The sequence below is a fragment of the Berghia stephanieae genome, chromosome 6 (assembly GCF_034508935.2).
Source record: "Berghia stephanieae isolate SIO BIC M18660-M18661 chromosome 6, UCSD_Bste_1.3, whole genome shotgun sequence".
Lineage (NCBI taxonomy): Eukaryota > Metazoa > Mollusca > Gastropoda > Nudibranchia > Aeolidiidae > Berghia > Berghia stephanieae.
The window spans coordinates 29,862,266-29,880,971 of NC_088365.1; the positions used below are offsets into that span (position 1 = coordinate 29,862,266).

General features: G+C 33.9%; 1 protein-coding gene across 6 annotated transcripts in view; it reads left to right on the forward strand.

Annotated features, from left to right (window-relative positions):
- The window catches only part of LOC144974817 (protein DENND6A-like), a 35,416-nt gene extending 17,558 nt beyond the window's left edge, over positions 1–17,858 (forward strand). For 4 of the 6 annotated variants that reach the window (XM_078918134.1, XM_078918136.1, XM_078918133.1 and 1 more), the window contains 8 exons: positions 814–882; positions 6,238–6,302; positions 8,073–8,162; positions 8,669–8,722; positions 9,352–9,461; positions 10,058–10,160; positions 11,029–11,103; positions 13,066–17,858. In XM_078918134.1, coding sequence (XP_078774260.1) covers positions 814–882; positions 6,238–6,302; positions 8,073–8,162; positions 8,669–8,722; positions 9,352–9,461; positions 10,058–10,160; positions 11,029–11,103; positions 13,066–13,185 — 686 coding nt within the window. In that variant the 3' untranslated portion in view covers positions 13,186–17,858. The remainder of the gene's footprint in view (positions 1–813; positions 883–6,237; positions 6,303–8,072; positions 8,163–8,668; positions 8,723–9,351; positions 9,462–10,057; positions 10,161–11,028; positions 11,104–13,065) is intronic. The other 2 variants (XM_078918137.1, XM_078918138.1) reach the window with 1 other exon arrangement.
- Positions 17,859–18,706: the final 848 nt, after the last annotated feature.

Sequence of the window (18,706 nt, forward strand, 5' to 3'; positions counted from 1 at the left end):
TGATTTTCATTTTCTCACTTCATCATTTTTATTATCCATTCAACTACATTCTCACAAAAGGATTTTACAATTTAATTAATTTATTTTCTGAGCCAAACCTCAACATATAATATGTATGTATTGTCTTTAAAAGCAATTTTCTCCATTTCTTAATTTTTGACTCCCCTGCCTTCAAATGTTAATAACTCCAACCCTAATTAAAATAACTACAAAATTCAAACTGCATTTTGTCAAGAAATGGTGTCTCTTTTCGAAAATGTAATAATATTTTATTCAAATTTTTCCGACTTCCGAGAGGTTTTACTAGATCACCACACAATTATGATAAGGTTACGAAGAGGTTGATAAGATGTTATGTAAGGCAAATAAACTTGAGTTTGAACTTTTTTTTATAGCGCAAGATCCACTCAATGTGCTCAAAGCGCTTTTAAGGGGTCCCTGACCAACAGCAACACGTAACATGTAGAATGAGACATGACGCCAGTTAGGCAATATTACAATTTTTCGGACAGAGACAATGCTGTTAACGGCTAGGTACTCATTTTACACCTGATTATGGTGAGAGAGTGTGAGTAAAGCCTTTTCCAAGGACTCAACGATGTGCTGAGTGAGGCTTGAACTCAGGACCTTCCAATTCGAAAGCGAGTGTCATACCACAAGACCACATAGCCACACAAATAAGACGTTATTCTTGTCCATCTTCATTTTTTTATATGTTTTTTTTTCTGCCGTCCACGTCTCAATCTCTTACTTTACGTCACCATCATATTCTATGTATTCCTCTGCTTTATCTCTATCCTACAACCACAAAAGGGAGCTCTCCTAAGCTCGCCAACAAAGTAAAGAAAGCTACGGCTTTGAAGACCCTGGACTCAAAACCAGGTTTGTTTTTATCCAGAACTATATTAGCTGTGTCAATGTCATCTGGTCGGTGGTCTCTGTGCACCTAACCCCAAAAATTAACAAACCTGTACAATTGTTTTGCAATATTATTGTGTGCTCTGCACTGATCTATTTTTTTTTTTTGTTTTTTGTTTTTTTTTTTGTTATATATCTTCTTTCTACTTTCATATTCAATGTAAGTTTACACATTCCTTTATTCAGTGTTTTTACAAAATAAATGTACAGAAAATCAGTATAGATCTGTAGTTCTTTTACAACAGATGATTTGTCTATATTCAAGTTTTTGTCTCAAACACAAAGCTTCATGGTAGAGTCTTGATTTAATAATTTATCCCCTCTCTTTTAATATGCTTAACATGGCTAGATATTATTGCAAGATTGCCGATCCCCAAAAATTGCTTTCTGGACATGATGATTTCTTTTGACATAAAACTCAAGCACGAAAGATTGTCTATGTCTCTTCCAGGAATGTTCTACTAAAGGCAGCAATGTGTTAGAATTTATATCTGATGCTGATATGCTAAACATGTTAAACTCATTAAAAACAAAACAGGACAGAAGAAAAAAAAAAAAACACGAGTATAGAATTCAGAGATCTCTTTCTCCTAAAAACATTTCACAAAATGCATTTTGTTCATCAACTTGTAAAAGATAAAACGGAGTGTTAAGTTAGCATACCAGTAGTCCATAGTTCATTGAATTACAAATTTATATTTTGTTTTCTTTAAAAAGTAATGAAACAAATAAAATTAAACAATTTTTGTCTTGCTCTTGGAATGACTTTCACTCCTCCTTTCGATTACTCTTTCATTTGTTGAATAGCTCTATTTATATTGTTTTCATTTTTGTTTTCTTTTTCTTCTTCCTTTTTTATTTTCTTTGTAGTTTGTTCTTTATTTTGTGTCATCTTGTAACTGATTTCAGCCTTATTGTAGCTAATTATCTCAGCATTAGTTTCAATTTGTATTCAATAATTCTTATTTTCATTATTTTTTTTTTTGGAAAGTGTCACAAATGTTTGCGTTTCATCATTTCAGAATATGTATAAGCAATGATTTCATTGTTTTGCCTGTATTATTCTTGTGTCATTAAGGGGATTTACTACCTAAATTTCTAAATTTCTAATTTCCTAAATCTTATAAAACAAGCGTGAACTCCCACATTTTAAAGTAAAAATGTACCACAGATCATGTTGACAAATTCAGTACAAATATTGAAAAAAAAAGATAGTTTTGATCTCTCTTGTAAACAAGTTTATATGTAAAAAAATTCAGGAAATGAGAAAAATGGATTATAAAACATAATTTTCTTTATCTTCCCCATCTGCCTGCATTTAAGAAAAATTTATTTTTTACATTTGCAAGAGTTTTGTGATGTAAAAGTAATTGGAAAGCGAGGAGAAATGATTAAAGATAATATTTATGATAAAAACTAAAAATTCTAAAACTAAAAGTATCAATATTTTCCCAAAATTTGGACCCATTGATCCCATTAAGAAAAAGATCGTAGAAGCTGATGGCTTAAGAGTATTTTAAAGTTTTCAAAAACAAACAAATAGAGAAAAAAAAAACCCCAACTTGTTAAAATCGTTGAAATATCAATATCCACCCCACGCCCTTCTATTTGAAATGAAAATGTTAAGAAATTAATAATTTTTACTATAATATTAAAAAATCGACTTTAATTTTTTTTAAAATATTTCTTTACATAAACACACAGAATGAAAATATACCATATCATGTTAAGCATTAATTAGATCCACTGGCCTTTGAAACCTAGTGTGAAAAGTTTTCAGGACACTTTGGTTTTCACATTTATATTAGTTCAAAGTAAAGAGATTGATTCAAACTTTACAAGCAGTGAAGTTGTCAAAAAAGATATTTTATTGTATATTTCTTTATTAAAAAAAGATATTTTATTGTATATTTCTTTATTAAATGTTTTTGTTGAAAAGGTGAAGGTTGTTCCAGAATAAAAATAAAGCTGTTGAATCCCTTTGTGATTTATTCTGTTCATCCTATCAGACAAGAAATACAAGTTTCGCATGATAAAATGATTTCCTTTTTTAAATTTCATGTATTATAAAGAATATATATATAAAATTTTTACCTGTCTTGGTTTCCATACATTCTTTTATCTTAGTTATATTCTTTACACGGCTTTCTAAAATAAAACGCAATAAATAGATTTAATTTAAACTATATAAAAAATTATACTACTTCTACTACCTCCACTATTACTATTGCTGCTGCTGCTACTACTCCAGGTGATCGCAACTTTTGGTTAATCGCAACATTTCCCAAGAAACTGAATTAATTCTATATAAAAGTCACTGGTTAATAGCAACAAACTTCGGTTAATTGCAACACATTTTCGGCCTCAAAAAGTGGCAAATTCAAGAAATCAATCAAACAAAATATTAAATTTCTCAATGGATGTAATCGTGACAGGTTGAAGAATCGAGAGTGAGCGGGATTCAATGCTAGAGTTGTGTGTCACCACTCTATTAGAGACAAAAGAAGGCGAGACTTTGCAGTATGGGTATGGGTTTCTGATGTCATCTGCAACCATTAGATAGGAGGCGAGGGGCTGGGCATAGTCTTGATAATAGGTAGACAATGACAGTTGTAAAAGAGAGGCTGAGCGCTATCCTTTGTTTTGGATTGACAACTTTGCATTGTGACCAACGAATTTGGTGAGAGCTTACTGTCTCTCATCACGGCAAATCTCTTTGACTCTTACAAATGTTCAGAACAAAAGAGTGAAAATTCATCCAATCTGAATAAGATAACGACTTGCATCAAAGCTGCTTTTGCTTGCCAAAATTTATACAGGGCTGCCATAAGGTTTTTATTTCAATCATATTGCTCAGCCTGCGGTGGAGATTTTACAACAACTGGCTTGAGTTTACTATATCTGTGTAAAATGTTGCAATAATGGATAGGAAACTCAACTTCGGTTAATTGCAACTTCAGTTAATCGCAACATTTTCGCTGATCCCACAGTGTTGCGACTATCTGGAGTGAACTGTACTACTACTACTACTACTACTACTACTACTACTACTACTACTACTACTACTACTACTACTACTACTACTACTACTACTACTACTACTACTACTACTACTGCTACTACTACCACCACTACTACTACTACAACCACCACCGCTACCACTTCTGCTACTACTGATATTATATACTGTTTTTCTCTCTCATTAACATCCTTTCTCTTTACATTAAGCGCAATATTGTGCATGGTGTTTTTATTAGTATGTGTTGATGCATGCAATAGAAGCCCAAAATGACAATTACTCTGTTTAGCATCGACTTATTGGGCAAGTTTCGTGTCTCATAACTCTCGCTGTCCTGATACAAGTAAGGACAATAACATGAGCTGATGCATTGTAATAATACCTGATGAATCAGTGAAATGTCTGGCAACACTTCTCCAAGTACACTGTGCAGTTAAGGATTATGCTTTATTATGATTCGAGAGCTCTACTATTAAGATATAATTCATAAAGTATTTATTTTATAACATTTATTTTATAACGATAATTATTCTTAATGCAGGTGACAAATCACTCTTTTATTTCAAGGGCAGGATGCTATATATACATGTCTGGATAAAAATTGATTGCAGTATATTATGCTAAATTTTGCGGCTTGGAGCTTATAAAAGTGAATGATGAGCATCAGAGGCTGTCCAAGACAGATATTCTTAATCAGACATCCACTGAAAAAAACATTCATACATCTTCACCACTGCTTTTATAATTGTTTTTGTTTTGTTTTGTTTTGTTTTTAAATTACTTTCTAAGTAAAGCATTTTTTAATCATATAATTCTCCTTGATTAGCTTCTTCTTTTTAAAAAATTTTGTTTTTCAAGTCCCTTAGTTTTGTTGCTCACAAAAAGGATTGATATAATAAGCATGGGTTGAAAAGATAATGCTGAGACTAATGGTTTTCTAAGATTTAACATATCTCACAAAGCCATCTTGCTCATATTTGTTTTGGTCATTTTCATTATCATTCAAAGATCACGAGACTGAAATGAGAATAAACCAAACTCTTTTAAATGTGCCAAATTGTATATCACTTTACTTAGATCATTGCACTGGGAGGAACGATTAAATTATTGATTGGTTTTTGACCTTGTGCAGAAATTTATAAAATATTCATATTTACATAATGTATAATATCCATCTTGAAAAACTTCATATTTATTCTATTTCACATGAACATTTTTTTGTTCTGATCATTTTTGTGTCAATCCCCTAATAATTTGTGTTGTCTAAAGTTGTAAACACAGAGAAACAATGATTCAATTACTGTTGGAAAGAGTTCAGAACAAACTACTATCATGGTTTGTAATTTGTGATAAAGTGATGTTTTAATCTTCATTTTTGTTCCAATACTTCTGGAGTTCAAAGCTTTGGTGTACTCAGCACTAAGTGTTGCGTGTCATTGTGTTCTCACATGCTAAGTATAGTTTTTAAAAAAATAGAAAAATAAATCTTTGTAAGAAGCTGATGAAGCCTTGGACGTTAGAAATAGTAACAAAGATATGAAATGGAAATGTTTGAACTGTATTGTTTCACTTCAAGGCGTATTTATTTTCACCATTTTTTAGTATTTCATTTTCATTTATGTAGGTTCCATATTGAGACTTTTCACTTAATGATATTCTCACTATTATAGATTTCTCAATAATAGTATTAACTATGATATATTTTAAAAGGACAGATTGAATTGCTATGATGATTAATCTCATCAATTTGTGGATTGGCTCCCAAACATTTTTTTTTTCACTTTGCACTGAGGGTGATTTAACACTTAAAGCAAAATGTTCACTTTTCTTAGTCAACCATCATCTGTCATCTTCATCATATCGTCATCGTCATCATCATCGTCATCATCATCATCGTTATGACAATTATTATATTATCATTAAATCTCCCGCCCTGTTCCTGTTAATGCTCCCCATTTACCTCTTTACTAATGTAATATATTTATATTATTTATCATCACAACCTCAGTGTTGCTACAGCCCATGGGCTAACCAAATATCACTGTAGCTTCAGGGTGTATAGGTCTAAAAGTTGAACAGTTTTACGCCAAGTATGCTGGCCAGTCATTGATCTGATTCTGTGTATTAAGTTGAGAATTTGAAGAGAAAATAAAACTTTTTGTTTTGTTTTAGTGAAAGTTGCATAATATAATCAGTGAGTAATTATATGAAGTGCATTCAGTGGAGTGAATTGAATTGTGTTATAAACCATTTAAAAAAAGATGTATTCATTTATTTATACATATTTCTTCTTTCCCCAGGAGTGTATACCCGGTTCAAGCCTTTCCTATCCAAGGACAAGATGATTTTAAAAAGGTTGATTAAGGTGAGTACATGAATGCAGCTTCAGGGCATAGTCTTGATGCATTGATTTGACCCTCCCCTACCCTACCAACATTAATCACTATATTACGTGATTTGGGTTAAATATAATGTTTACAGGTAAAAAATGTTAAATGCCATTTTCAACGCTCATTAGATCATTTAAAATTAAAAGGGGCACCTCCGTTTTTAAGTTTGTCTATCATTGGATAGCAGATGACAAAGCCTTTAAATTCACAAATTTACAAGAAATAATCGACAGTAACTAGGATTTGAAAATGTGACATTTCAATCCAAGGGCGAGTGTTTATTAGAGCTGTGTCAGGACTCCGGAACAATAGCTAATAAATAAGTGACCCGATGTCTTGGTTTTAATTTGACGAAAGAGAAAACAATTTACAATTCGATAAGTAAATTCTGTTTTACCGTGAGATTGGAGGAATAAGGGGTGAAGGGAGGGGGCATGGGGGAAGATGAAAGAGAATGGTCGCCTGATGTCGTAGTACATGGGAGTGTCACGGATGCTTGACGTGCAGGTGTTTTAACCATTAACAGCAAAGCTGATTTGTTTGTTTTCAAATTATAGTTTCCTTTTACCTTTATTATTGTTAATGGAGAATATAGCGATTCCACCAAGATAGCAGTCATGAGTATCGCGACTCGGACTTCAATTATCTATAATCGTTTTGCCATTACTTGTCTTTTGATAAAAATGGGAAGATCTGGTGTTGGGTCAAAGTAAGATCGAATTTCTTGTTTATTGGGTTACATTGCTACCCTCTTGACTCTCCACTTTTTTCAACTCAGTATTATTGATTACTATTTATTTTTTTTTTATGATTAGCAAGTTAAGTAGGAATGTCACACGATGCTGTATGGTGCGTGTCTAGTTCAATTAACCCTTTGCCAATGACACAGATTTATTTTTGTTTTCAAATAATATTTTTTTAAAATATTATTTTTAATGCAGAATAAACCGTTTCTACCATAAGAGCAGTAGAATATTTGGTATTCAATTAAACTATAATTGCCTTGCTGTTATTTGTCTTTTGATGAAAACGGTAAGATTTTCTTTTAGTTTAAGGTCCAAGTAAAATTGAAATTCGCCTTTGAAAGGTTATGTTGTTGGGGTTTTTTCAGGGAATTTGTTTTCAAACACAGCTCACTGTTTCTTTTTTTTTTTCTGACTGGCAGGCGCTCATGTTTATACCATGACAGCAAACCAATCCGAGTAGCTGGGAGTTAGAAAGACTTTCACTTAAAAGACACTTATAAACCAATTCCTGCCCCAGCTCTAGTGTTTACCACGACATCATTGGTTCATCTAAGGAGTCCAAATATAACTGATTTTGTTTTTGTTAAAAGGGAAAGAAAGAAAAAAAGATAAAGAAAAAGTTCCTCAGGAAAATTTTCTGTATTGTCTTTCCTGAAAAAAAAAAAGACAGGTGTGAGCAGGAGTGAAGAGCAGTGATAATGTTTATTTGGAAAATATTCAGAACACATGGATAGGAAGAGAGGGAGGTGGGGCTACTCAGTGCTTCTGGTTGGCAAAGACCCATTGGAATTTACCCCTACCTCCTTGTAGAATTATCACCGTTGCCTTCAATTATTTCAAATTTCAGGTTCTTGAAAGAGCAGCTATCTATAATCTCTTGAACTGTGATCTTTCGACTATCCCATCATCCTTTTTATTGGTGGTAATATGATCTTAGAGTCACAAGCTCAGTAACTCTCATTTTTGTGCAGTAGAATTTATTTTCTCATATTATTTCAGGGAGCCCAGTTGAAGAGACCAGTGGAGGCTCAGAATGCCATATTGAGAAGGCATTTGTTGGAGTTGACACAAAGTTTTATGATTCCCTTGGTGAGTTCCTTTCTCTCTTAACTCTCTTACTTTAGATTTCGATACCAGTGCAGTGTTGCTATCTGATCACTGACCAGTAGCTAAAGGGGAGGTGATTTGAATGAAGTATGATATGTAACAACATTGCTTATTGTCTTATCTATTTCACCACCGTTTATTTGTGTTGGCTACCTTCACTTTCACCACATTTTATACAATAAACTTTTTTCTTGAGTATTAAAAGCCAAAGTGGGATGATGTAATAATGTTAAGATAAAGAGGGAAAATAAGATCATTTTTATTATTTTGGTAGTCATTATTATTGTGTGAATGGTGCATCGCACTATTTTTCTAATCAGACATGAAATGAAGTGGATGCTTCCTATGTGCAGCTATACCTTGGACATGCTTGGTCTTGATAGCCAGATTCCTTTTCTTTTCTCTCCTTGCCCTACTTGGTATTTCTATTTCGTCATCTTAAATATGCTTTTCTCCTTTATTTTGATATCTGCCATTCATCTCACCAGGAACGCTATATGGCAAGTCTGATGCCTTTACAGAGAAATATTTCACCTCATAAGGTAAGTATACATTTTTGAAAGTCCTACTATTTTCCTTTTAACCATTCATACTTGGTTATTAAAAAAAAAAAAATTCTTAGGAACTTGTAGTTGGATCAATTCTTTTCATTAAACTACACTTTTTTTTTCTGCTACACTTTTGAAAAAAATTCTGTGAGGAAAATTTTTCTTTTGAGTAATATGAATTCCCCTGGAATAGCCCTTAGAGACCTATTTTGAATAAAGGGAGTTTTATTATTTGGGGGCAGCGTGGCTCAGCAGTATGGTCTTTGCTTTGTACCTGAAAGGTACTGAGTTCGACCATCTGCCGCTGCTTTGTGTGGCCTTGAGCAAGGCATCTCACCCTAGTTTAATTTGCGCTGCTGCATTGCGGCTGACGCCTGAGTTATTCCAGTCTTCCCTTGGAATAGATCCTAGAGACAAATTTCCCCTATGGGATGAATAAAGGGAAATTTATTTTATTTATTTATTTATTTTTCTTTATACTCAAGGCCACAAAGTGAAGAGATTTTGATGTGAATCCACTACCTTAGATTTGCAAGATGAAAGCCGCACATACTATTTTTCTACACTGTGAATTTTAAAATTCTAAACCTGTTCTTCTAATATTTATGTATCCTTGTTCACAGGGGCCTCCAAGACTAGAGCCATTTGAATCAGAAAAGTTTTTGGAAACTGTTGAACATTCTGGCCCTCAGTTGACTTGTGGGATTAAAGGGGACTGGGAAGCTTTATACAGGTAAAAAAAAATAGTCACCATGAGACATTGCATTTAAGAGAGACCTATAGTGATTGTGGACATTGTTAGCACTCAAACCCTTTCTTTCTCCGACTCACTATGAATATAAGTCACAAATAGACATTAATTTTTCTATATTTTTCATTTTTATGAAGTTATGGACATGTTTTGGAAAATATGTCATAAAATCATCAGCTCAGTCGTTGAGATGATGATGATGATGATGACACCAATAATAATGATAATAATGTTTTTATAGAACATGTCCAACAGGTGTATTGGGGAAATATTATCTGATAAGCGGAACAACCCCCAGCTACCCTCAGTAATTTTCTTCATTTTTGACTGCTTGTTATAGAAATCTATCTGACATGGAAATCTACACTATCTGCATATTACAGACTTATTCAAAAAACAAACTGGGAAATATTTGAAACTGTTTAGATATAATGTGGTGATGACTCCAGTTGACAAAGAGGAAATAACTAGTCTGTAAAGGATTAAAGACTTGGATCATTTATCATTTTTCAATGACGGTCTCCACACTATCAACACTGTCAAATTTTATGCAATATCTTGTTTTACTCCTTTTGCAGACGTTTTTTCCGCTCCCCCAACTTTGAGGGCTGGTACCATCAACGTCAAGAGGAAGTTAATCAAAAACTACAATTACTTCACCTGGAAGCCCTCAGTAACGCTGTAAGATTTTTATTATCATATTTGATAATTGTCCTATGTCAGATGATGAATCAGAAATTAAAGATATATACAATAAGATATCGAATGCAACCCCCCCCCCCCCCCCCCCCCAAAAAAAAAAAAGAAAAAAAAAAAAAAGAAAAAAAAAGAAGTAAATGATGCACTGTTAGATAGTGGGAAGTAGCAAACCAGATGGTCATGGTTTTGGAAAAAGAAAAAAATATTAAGTCATTATGACTGACCTCTGTACAAATTAAAGCAAACGTAATTCATTTATAAAATTTAATAGTTCTGATTATAAATTTTTTGGTTATATTTCTTCTAATGAGTGTGAGATAAAGAGTTGTGTGAAAGTAAGTTCAACATTTGTTTTTATACAGACTCATGAAAGCTTGCTTTGATTTGTGTCTAAAGATCGTGAACTCAGTAGTTTTGTTTAATTTCACTTTTATTCACAATTAACTATCTATACTCTAAATGCTAATAATGTTTGTTTTTTTCTATATGGACTATGCACATTTACCATGCAGAACGACATATGAATCTTTTTCAGGCCCTTTTACAATATTTTTTTGTCCAAATTTTGCATTCATCTCAGACAGGATAGGAAAATATGTGTCATGTTTAAAAAACCTTTGCTTAGGACCTATCGCAGTGGTGTCTAAACAGTGGTACATCTGGCACTCTGTCAAAAGGTTAAATCAATTGTAATATGATGCCACAAAACCACCATAACACCCAAGAAAGAGCTATAGGAATCTTCTCATTCTTCTTTTGCATTTGTTTCGTTATCTATATATTCAATTAATTTTTCCAATATGTGTATAATTTATAGTCAAAACTTTTTGTGTTTGATTTTTTTCACTAGGATCTGTCTGAGTGGATTCATGATAAAGAAGAGGTTGAAGTCGTTGACCTCATACTCAAGATAAAGGAAAAATTGGTAAGTTGAGCAATTGTTCTTACTGGAGCTGTTATGAGACACCAAAACAGCTCAATATTTGAGAAACTCAGTTTTGAAACTGATACATCAAGAATTGAAAAAAACTATCAGTTCCAAATCGATGCATACCCACTAGTAAACAACTAAATAAACTCTAGAAACCTGTGATGATTAAAATGCTTGCTTTGCCTAAAGTTTCAAGCAATTAATTGTGAGTAATATCCCAACTATTATACTAGCCGGTCTGATAAGCTCTTTGGTACGCCCCTTTACAACACTGTGCCTTGTGCACCCACTTTTCAATGTCTTGTTTATGATTCTGTCCAATTTAATGGCACCCATGTATTCTGTTGCATTTGACACCCACAACCCGATGTCTTGGTTTGGATTTGAATAGCCAAGTGAGAAGCAAAATTACAAACCGAGCTGACAATTTTCATCTTATCGTGAGATGGGAGGGGTAAGGGATGATACAATGAAAAGAGACACCCACAGAGATCTGGGAGTGGTGTGGCTCAGTGGTATGGGTCTTTGCTTCATATCGAGAGGTACCAATTTTGATTACCGGATATGCTGTGATGCTGCACTGCAGCTGACTCCTGGGTTATTCCAGTTCTCCCTTGAAATAGACCTTAAAGACAAATTTCCTCTGGAGGATGAATGAAAGGAATTTTATTTATTTTTATTATTTTAACGTGAAGGGCCCCAGGGGGCATCTGATGATGTAGCATATCATGCAGCTATGTGGTCTTGTGGTATGACACTCACTCGCTCATAGTTGAGTCTTTGGAAAAGGCTCTTTACTCACATTCTCTCACCGTACTCAGGTATAAAATGAGTACCTGGTGTTGTCTCTGTCCGAAAAAAAGTTGTAATATCGTCTAACAGGCATCATGTCTCGTCCTACATGTTAAGTGTTGCTGTTGGCCAGGGACCCCCTGTAAAGCGCTTTGTGCATGTTTAGTGGATACTTCACTATATAAAAGCTTTTTTAAAAAAAGCTCATATAGGAGTGTCATGTATCTACTGTTTGACGCAGCTATCTATTGATATTAGCTATCCCTTCTGTATTGCTTTTGAGTCCTTGCTCTGGAATGAGACCCATTTGGTTTTGCCATGGCCCTAACTGAGTTATTTTGCTGAGAGAGGCAGTTGTTTTGGTTTTTTGGACGAAAATAATAAAAAAATTCTTGTTGACTATTGCATTTGCTATTGTCTGTTGACATTAACCTCCCTTCTATGTGTCCTTGGTTCCTTGTTCTGGAATGAGATTATTTTGTTAGTCAGGGAAAATGATACTTTTTTATTTTGTAAGTTGTCATTCATGTCATTCATGAAAAGAATTTGAACTGTAAAAGATCATCTGTTAATATAGTTCTTTTGACTGGGATCATGTGCTTCTATGAATAGTCTTAGACCAGACATGAAGATTATTTTTGGGATCGACTCTTTCATGCGTAAACAGGTCTTTTTTGTTTACTTTTCTTATGGATACTTGTAGGACAAACCCAATATCCATAGTTCTTTAAGTTCTATAGCTATTGAATCTCTTCTATTATACCAGCTCTGAATTTCTAAAACATATGAATATCCTTATTAAACAGAGCACAGTTATTATTTTGAGCTTTGCCAAAAAAAAAGAATAAAAGATATAATAAGAAATAAAGAAAAGACTTATTTCATTGTAAGAAGTATGATGTCAAACTAGAATACAACTGAATAATTAACAGTTGAATCATACCGACTGAAAGATAACATTTATATATTGCATTTAAAAAAAATCTTAATTTTAGTTCTATTGATGTGATTTTCACTTTATTCTCAATTTTCTGTCATGTTTTAATATCATTTGTATTTTTTAGGTTTTATAGCAGTTAACATATCATAGTAAGTATTATGATAATCATCTATTAAATTGAAATTTATGAAATGAGCACATGAAATCATTATTTTTCTCCTCAGAGTTTTGCCACACGAAACAATGGTATTGTGGGGAAGGAAAGCGTGTCACGACTACAGAAACAACTTGATGATATTGTCTCAACATTACCAGAAGATCTTCAAAGTGTTATCAAAACGTGACCATCATGAAAAATTATGACAATGAAAATATGTGGCAGTTTGGGAAAGTCCATAAAAATCTGTTTATTGATGTAGGTTGGCATTTCCAGTTATTTTGAATTTTACAGTCAGAATTAATTGTGAATCAACCTGAATCAGATTTAAAATCCTGGGTTGGCAAGTGTTATATACCTCCTTGAATACTCTGTCACTTTTTCCTGTTTAGTCAAGATTCTCAAAGGTTGTTGTTGATGGTCTTGCCTGACATTTAGTTTCATTTTCCTATAGTTCTTGGGAAGGAGCTGCAGCTGTTGTTCTGATAGTGTCTCGAGATGTCAGGTGTTATAGTGGAATTGAGATAATTTAAAGTCAATGACATACTTTTTAGTTTTTTATTAATGAAAACTGAAGAGAGCTGGAGGATGAAAGTTTTAGATCAACACAATAATACACATAAAGTTGTGATGTCACAATAACAAGTGAAGTGTTACAGTTAAAGAGTAGGAGATGTCAGTGTGTTGCATGCCACACACCTTCCCATAAATAAGATAAAAGTAAGTCTCACTTTACAGAGTCACGGGTGTAAAATTGAGATAATTTAAAGTCAATAAAATGCTTTTTATTTCTTTATTAACGAAAACTGAAGAAAGCTCGAGAACAGAAGTTTTAGGACAACACATGAAGTTGTAACATCATAATAACTTAAGTAAAGTGTTACAGATAAAGAGTAGAAGATGTCAGTGTGTTGCACAGCACATTATAATTGAATATATAATAGCTTAATGTTTTGTTTCTGTTTGATGATCTCAAAAACATTAATATTTAAAATTTCCATTTTTATTTAATTCTTAGAAGACATGTATGTATGCCCGAAGAAACTCTTAAGTAAATTGCAAAAAGAAACATTTTGCATCAACTTAAGGCGTAGAAGTCCCAATATTTCCATGATACATGATTTTTAAGAAAATGGTGTATTGAATTTGAGGAATAAAGACCACCCAGCCACTGAGAAGTGATAAATACAAATTGTCAAGAGGCTCGATGCTTATTGAGAGCAGCTGCAATCATTTGTCTGTGTCTTCTCTGTCTTCAAAACATGTTTGCTTTATTTTCCTTATCTATCCAATTGCCAAAATTGTTATATTAAACCTGATTACGTGTTGATAGTAGATGAAATTTAAATCATGCTGGAAGTTTGTATTATGTTAAAACTGCTGCTCCAATTTTAGCTATAAAACTTCACAATGGATCAATAACGACATACTCAGGAATGCCGTATCTGGCAAAATAATGCTTAATTTTATTGATTACTTTTTTTTCCAAAAAATAGAAATTCAGCAGCAGCTGATTAGATTAAACACAGTCAAACATGTTTTCCACAACTATTTACATATAATGACCCCCTAAACTCTAAATTCACATGAAAAAAAATAGATTTAAGATTCTAAATTTTGTACAATGGTCAACTGGAATATAAAATGTATTAATAATACTAATTCTTTTTGAAAGATGATGAGTGATATTTCTCGAAACACTCTTTTGGATGGAGACTTGGCTCTCCCTCACAGGATATACAAATGTATTGGGCTCTTTTAGATTGCACACCTTACATACTCTTTCTCTTTCTGTGAATCTAATCAAGTGAGTCCCTGAAAATTGAGCAACTGGGTTCCCTTCCTTCGGTGGCAATACCATTCGCCTTTTGTCAGAATCATTATTTTCTGCTGCAAGCATGCACAATTGTTCTTTTATTTTCAAGCGAAACCGTTTTTAAATATATCGTTTTGGCAGTTGCTCTGTCCGAGTATTCTTGTAAATTATAAAGGCATTTATGATGCAAATGTCCATTGCCCAATAAAACAGTTTCTTCCACCATTTACAAGAGCGCCTTTTGTGGTGACCACAATAAGCCAACATTAGATCTGCTTTATCGCAGCCATTCATGGACTGGTTATATGAATTTATCACAGCTGGTTTTGGTCGGCCTTTCACTTCAACATTTGAATTAGAAGAATTAGTTGAAACAACAAGGACTGGCTTTTTGGCCTTTTTATCTTGAAATGCTGTCACAAGTATGGACTTTTCTTTTGTAATCCAGCTGCGGGATTCCATGAATTCTAAACGGAGTGTTTTCAGATCTAATGGAAAGCCTTTTCTGTTGATCTGCAGGGTACCTGTGTAATACTGATGCTTCATATTCAGGTGGCTGACTAAATTTTTTTTTTTTTTTTGTTGTACTGGGTGGGGATCCTGACCTCCCATAGCGGGCAGGGAGGTACATACTATGTCTTCTATCCCCTTATATCTTATCCAACAAGCTTTCTGTCTTTGTCTTGGAATGAGATTACTTGGTTTTTTCCGGGCCCTCGTCGGAGTCCTAGCTGAGAGGGAAACAGTCAAATGCATAGTTATTGTTTTGGGAGATGATATTTTTTTCCTTGTAAATCATCTCTCTGTTATGTATTATTATATTGGTTATTTTTAATGTATAATGTAAGCATTTGAGTGTATTCCTCTTTGTTGGATTTTGTGCTTGTGTCCGGATGAGACATAGGTGATCTCAAACTAAGTACATTGGTGGTATGCTCTTGGAATCTACATCTGATCCCTATTTGTTCCCATTCCCCTTTGTCTTACTTTCTCTTGGGTGCTTTAATTGTAATTCTAGAACTTTTTACTATCCCATTTTCTTCCTTTTTACTGGCGCTGATATAACCTAAATGTGTTGCAAGCGCCGTAAAACCCTTAAAAACAAACAAAACAAATTTTTTGTTGTGTAAAAGCGATCTGCAAAAATGTGATGACCACTTCCAACCACAGACAATAAAGTGTCGAAAATTTTTATTGCACGTCCGCTGTCTTGGTCAGTGTCTGGAGAATAAGAGGTTTGCAAACCAAAGTATCCAAAAAAATTCAAAACATATCCAGATTTTGAATCTACCAAACCAAAGCACTTGATGTGATATTTACTTGGCTTGGCACTGTTAAACTGTTTGTATTTAAATCGACCTTTGAATCCTATTATCATTTCATCGATTGATAACTCCTGCCCAGGTGAAAATGCAGCGTTGAACTTTGGTATGAGCATATTGAAAAATGGTTCGATTTGATTTTTTCCAACAGCTTCTGCATCTCCAACATGCAACATTGATTGATATAAACATTGGAATCTTCTGAGGCTAAACATTTCATGATAAAATGGTGTATAAAAGCCAGTTTCCATAGACGAGCGGGGCTCTAGACCCATCATGATTAGAACGGCTAAATATTTGTAACTTTCAAACCGCTCAACTGGTACCCAATTTCTAAATCTACTATGTTGAGAAATAACCCTATCCTTTAGTCTAAAAGCAGCATAATCATTTATTGATTCTACAATAAAATCAATAATATCATCTGTCAAGAACAGATGAAGACAATCCAGTTCTGTTGCATCATTTGTCATCAAATCGCTATTTACACCTGGTGGACAATGCGGAAGAAATCTAAATGAATTCAGTGTTGTCTCTCCCTCATTACAGAGAAACCATTCATCATCCACATGATTGTTTGATGTAGAGGCAGAGGATAGACCATGGTTGTGATTAATTTTCCTTCGTTTTACAACACTACCTACTGAAGGTCCTGGTGTGTTACCATTGTCATTGCTAGCACTAACTGGACTATCACTATCATCAATGTCTTTGTCACTGAAATCACTATCTGATTCACTAGATTCACTGTTACCATCATTGTCTGAATATTCAAAGTCACTGTCATCAAAGTTGTCCATTACAAAATCTAAAGTAAAACGTTTAGGGGGTCTTTTTACTCGCTCACTACTATCCTGGTCAGCCATTGTCATAGCAACATCAAAACATAAGTTAGACAAAAAGTAAACACTGCTCAGAAAACTATCACCGCACTCAAAAGGAAGGAAATCAAGCTCTACTGAATGAGAAATGAATTCAACTTTCGTTTTTAGCGTCACCAAGATTTTATAAAACAAGGATTCTAATAATAACGATACAAATACTAAGCTTAAATGGACCCCATCGGCTATCCAGATGGTTGCCGTTTTTGTGCATGGCGGAACCATCGGTATTGCCGACGGTTGCCGTATTAAGAGTTAAGTTGACATGGCCGTTCAGATCAGGTTTCTGGGTGGGGATCCTGACCTCCCATAGTGGGCAGGGAGGTACATGCTGTGTCTTCTATCCCCCCGTACCTGTTTTCCAATTGTTTCCTGTCGTTGTCTTGGAATGAGATTACTTAGTTTTGTCCTGACCCTGGCCGGAGTTCCTTGGCTGGGAGGGAAACAGTCGAATGTATAGTTATAGTTTTGGGAGATGATATTTTTTTCCTTGTAAATCATCTCTCTGTTTTGCATTGTATTATGTTTAGTTTACATATTATATTATATGATTTGTAAACATTTGAGTGTATTTCTCTTATTTGGGACCTGTGCTTGTGTCTGGATGAGACTTTTAGGTGATCTCAAACCAAGTACTTTGACAGTGTGCTCTTGGAATCTACATCTGTTCCCTATTTGAACCAATTCCCCTTTGTCTCACCTTTTCTTTTGTGCTTTAATTGTAATTCTAGAACTTTTTACTATCCCATTTTCTTCCTTTTTACTGGCGCTGATATGACCTTAATGTGTTGCAAGCGCCGTAAAACCCTTAAAAAAAAAAAATAAAAAAAAAAAAAAAAAGATCAGGTTTCTTTGTTATACGTTTCTTTTTTTTGGTTTCGCTTTATAGATAAAATGAGAATTCATTGTTTCCCTTGAGCCAAGCAGTGGTTATATCTAGTTTACTGACTGCACACACACCGATGCGCTTCCTGATTTTCGTTACACTAAAAAAAATTCATTGAGCTTTTATGTAGCGCAATATCCACTAAACATGCTCAAAGCGCTTTACAAGGTGTCCCTGGCCAACAGCAACATTTAACATGAAGGACGGGACATGACGCCTGTTAGGCGAAATTACAATTTTTATTCGGACAGAGACAACGCTGTTAACGGCCATGTACCCATTTTACACCTTAGTACAGTGAGAGAATGTGAGTAAAGAGCCTTCTCCAAGGACTCAACTATGCGCCGAGCGAGGCTCAAACCCAGGACCTTCCGATCCAAGAGCGAGTGTCATACCACTAGACCACATAGCCGCACACTACCCCTGACTAGGTCTTTAAATTTTTTGGAATAACTTGATAACTATTGGGAATATTTTAAAAATTCAAAAAGTTTCAGAAACTTTAATAATTTCTCCTTCGAATGTAATTATAACTTAGTCATTTGTGAGATTCGCATTTTTTTCTTTTTTGTTTTTTTTTTTTTGTTGTACCTGCCCCCATAATCTTATCAGCTTGACCTTGAACTTTTTTCATCATTAGTGTTTGTTGCTAATCCAAATAGCGTGAACTTTTTATTTATCATAGGAATTTCAAAATCATAAATGGAAAAAAAAAAGATAAAATCAAATATTAAGATAACAATTGTAAGCCATTATGGCTTTGACTGGATTTCCCTATTCTGCCACACATACATCTGCTCTAG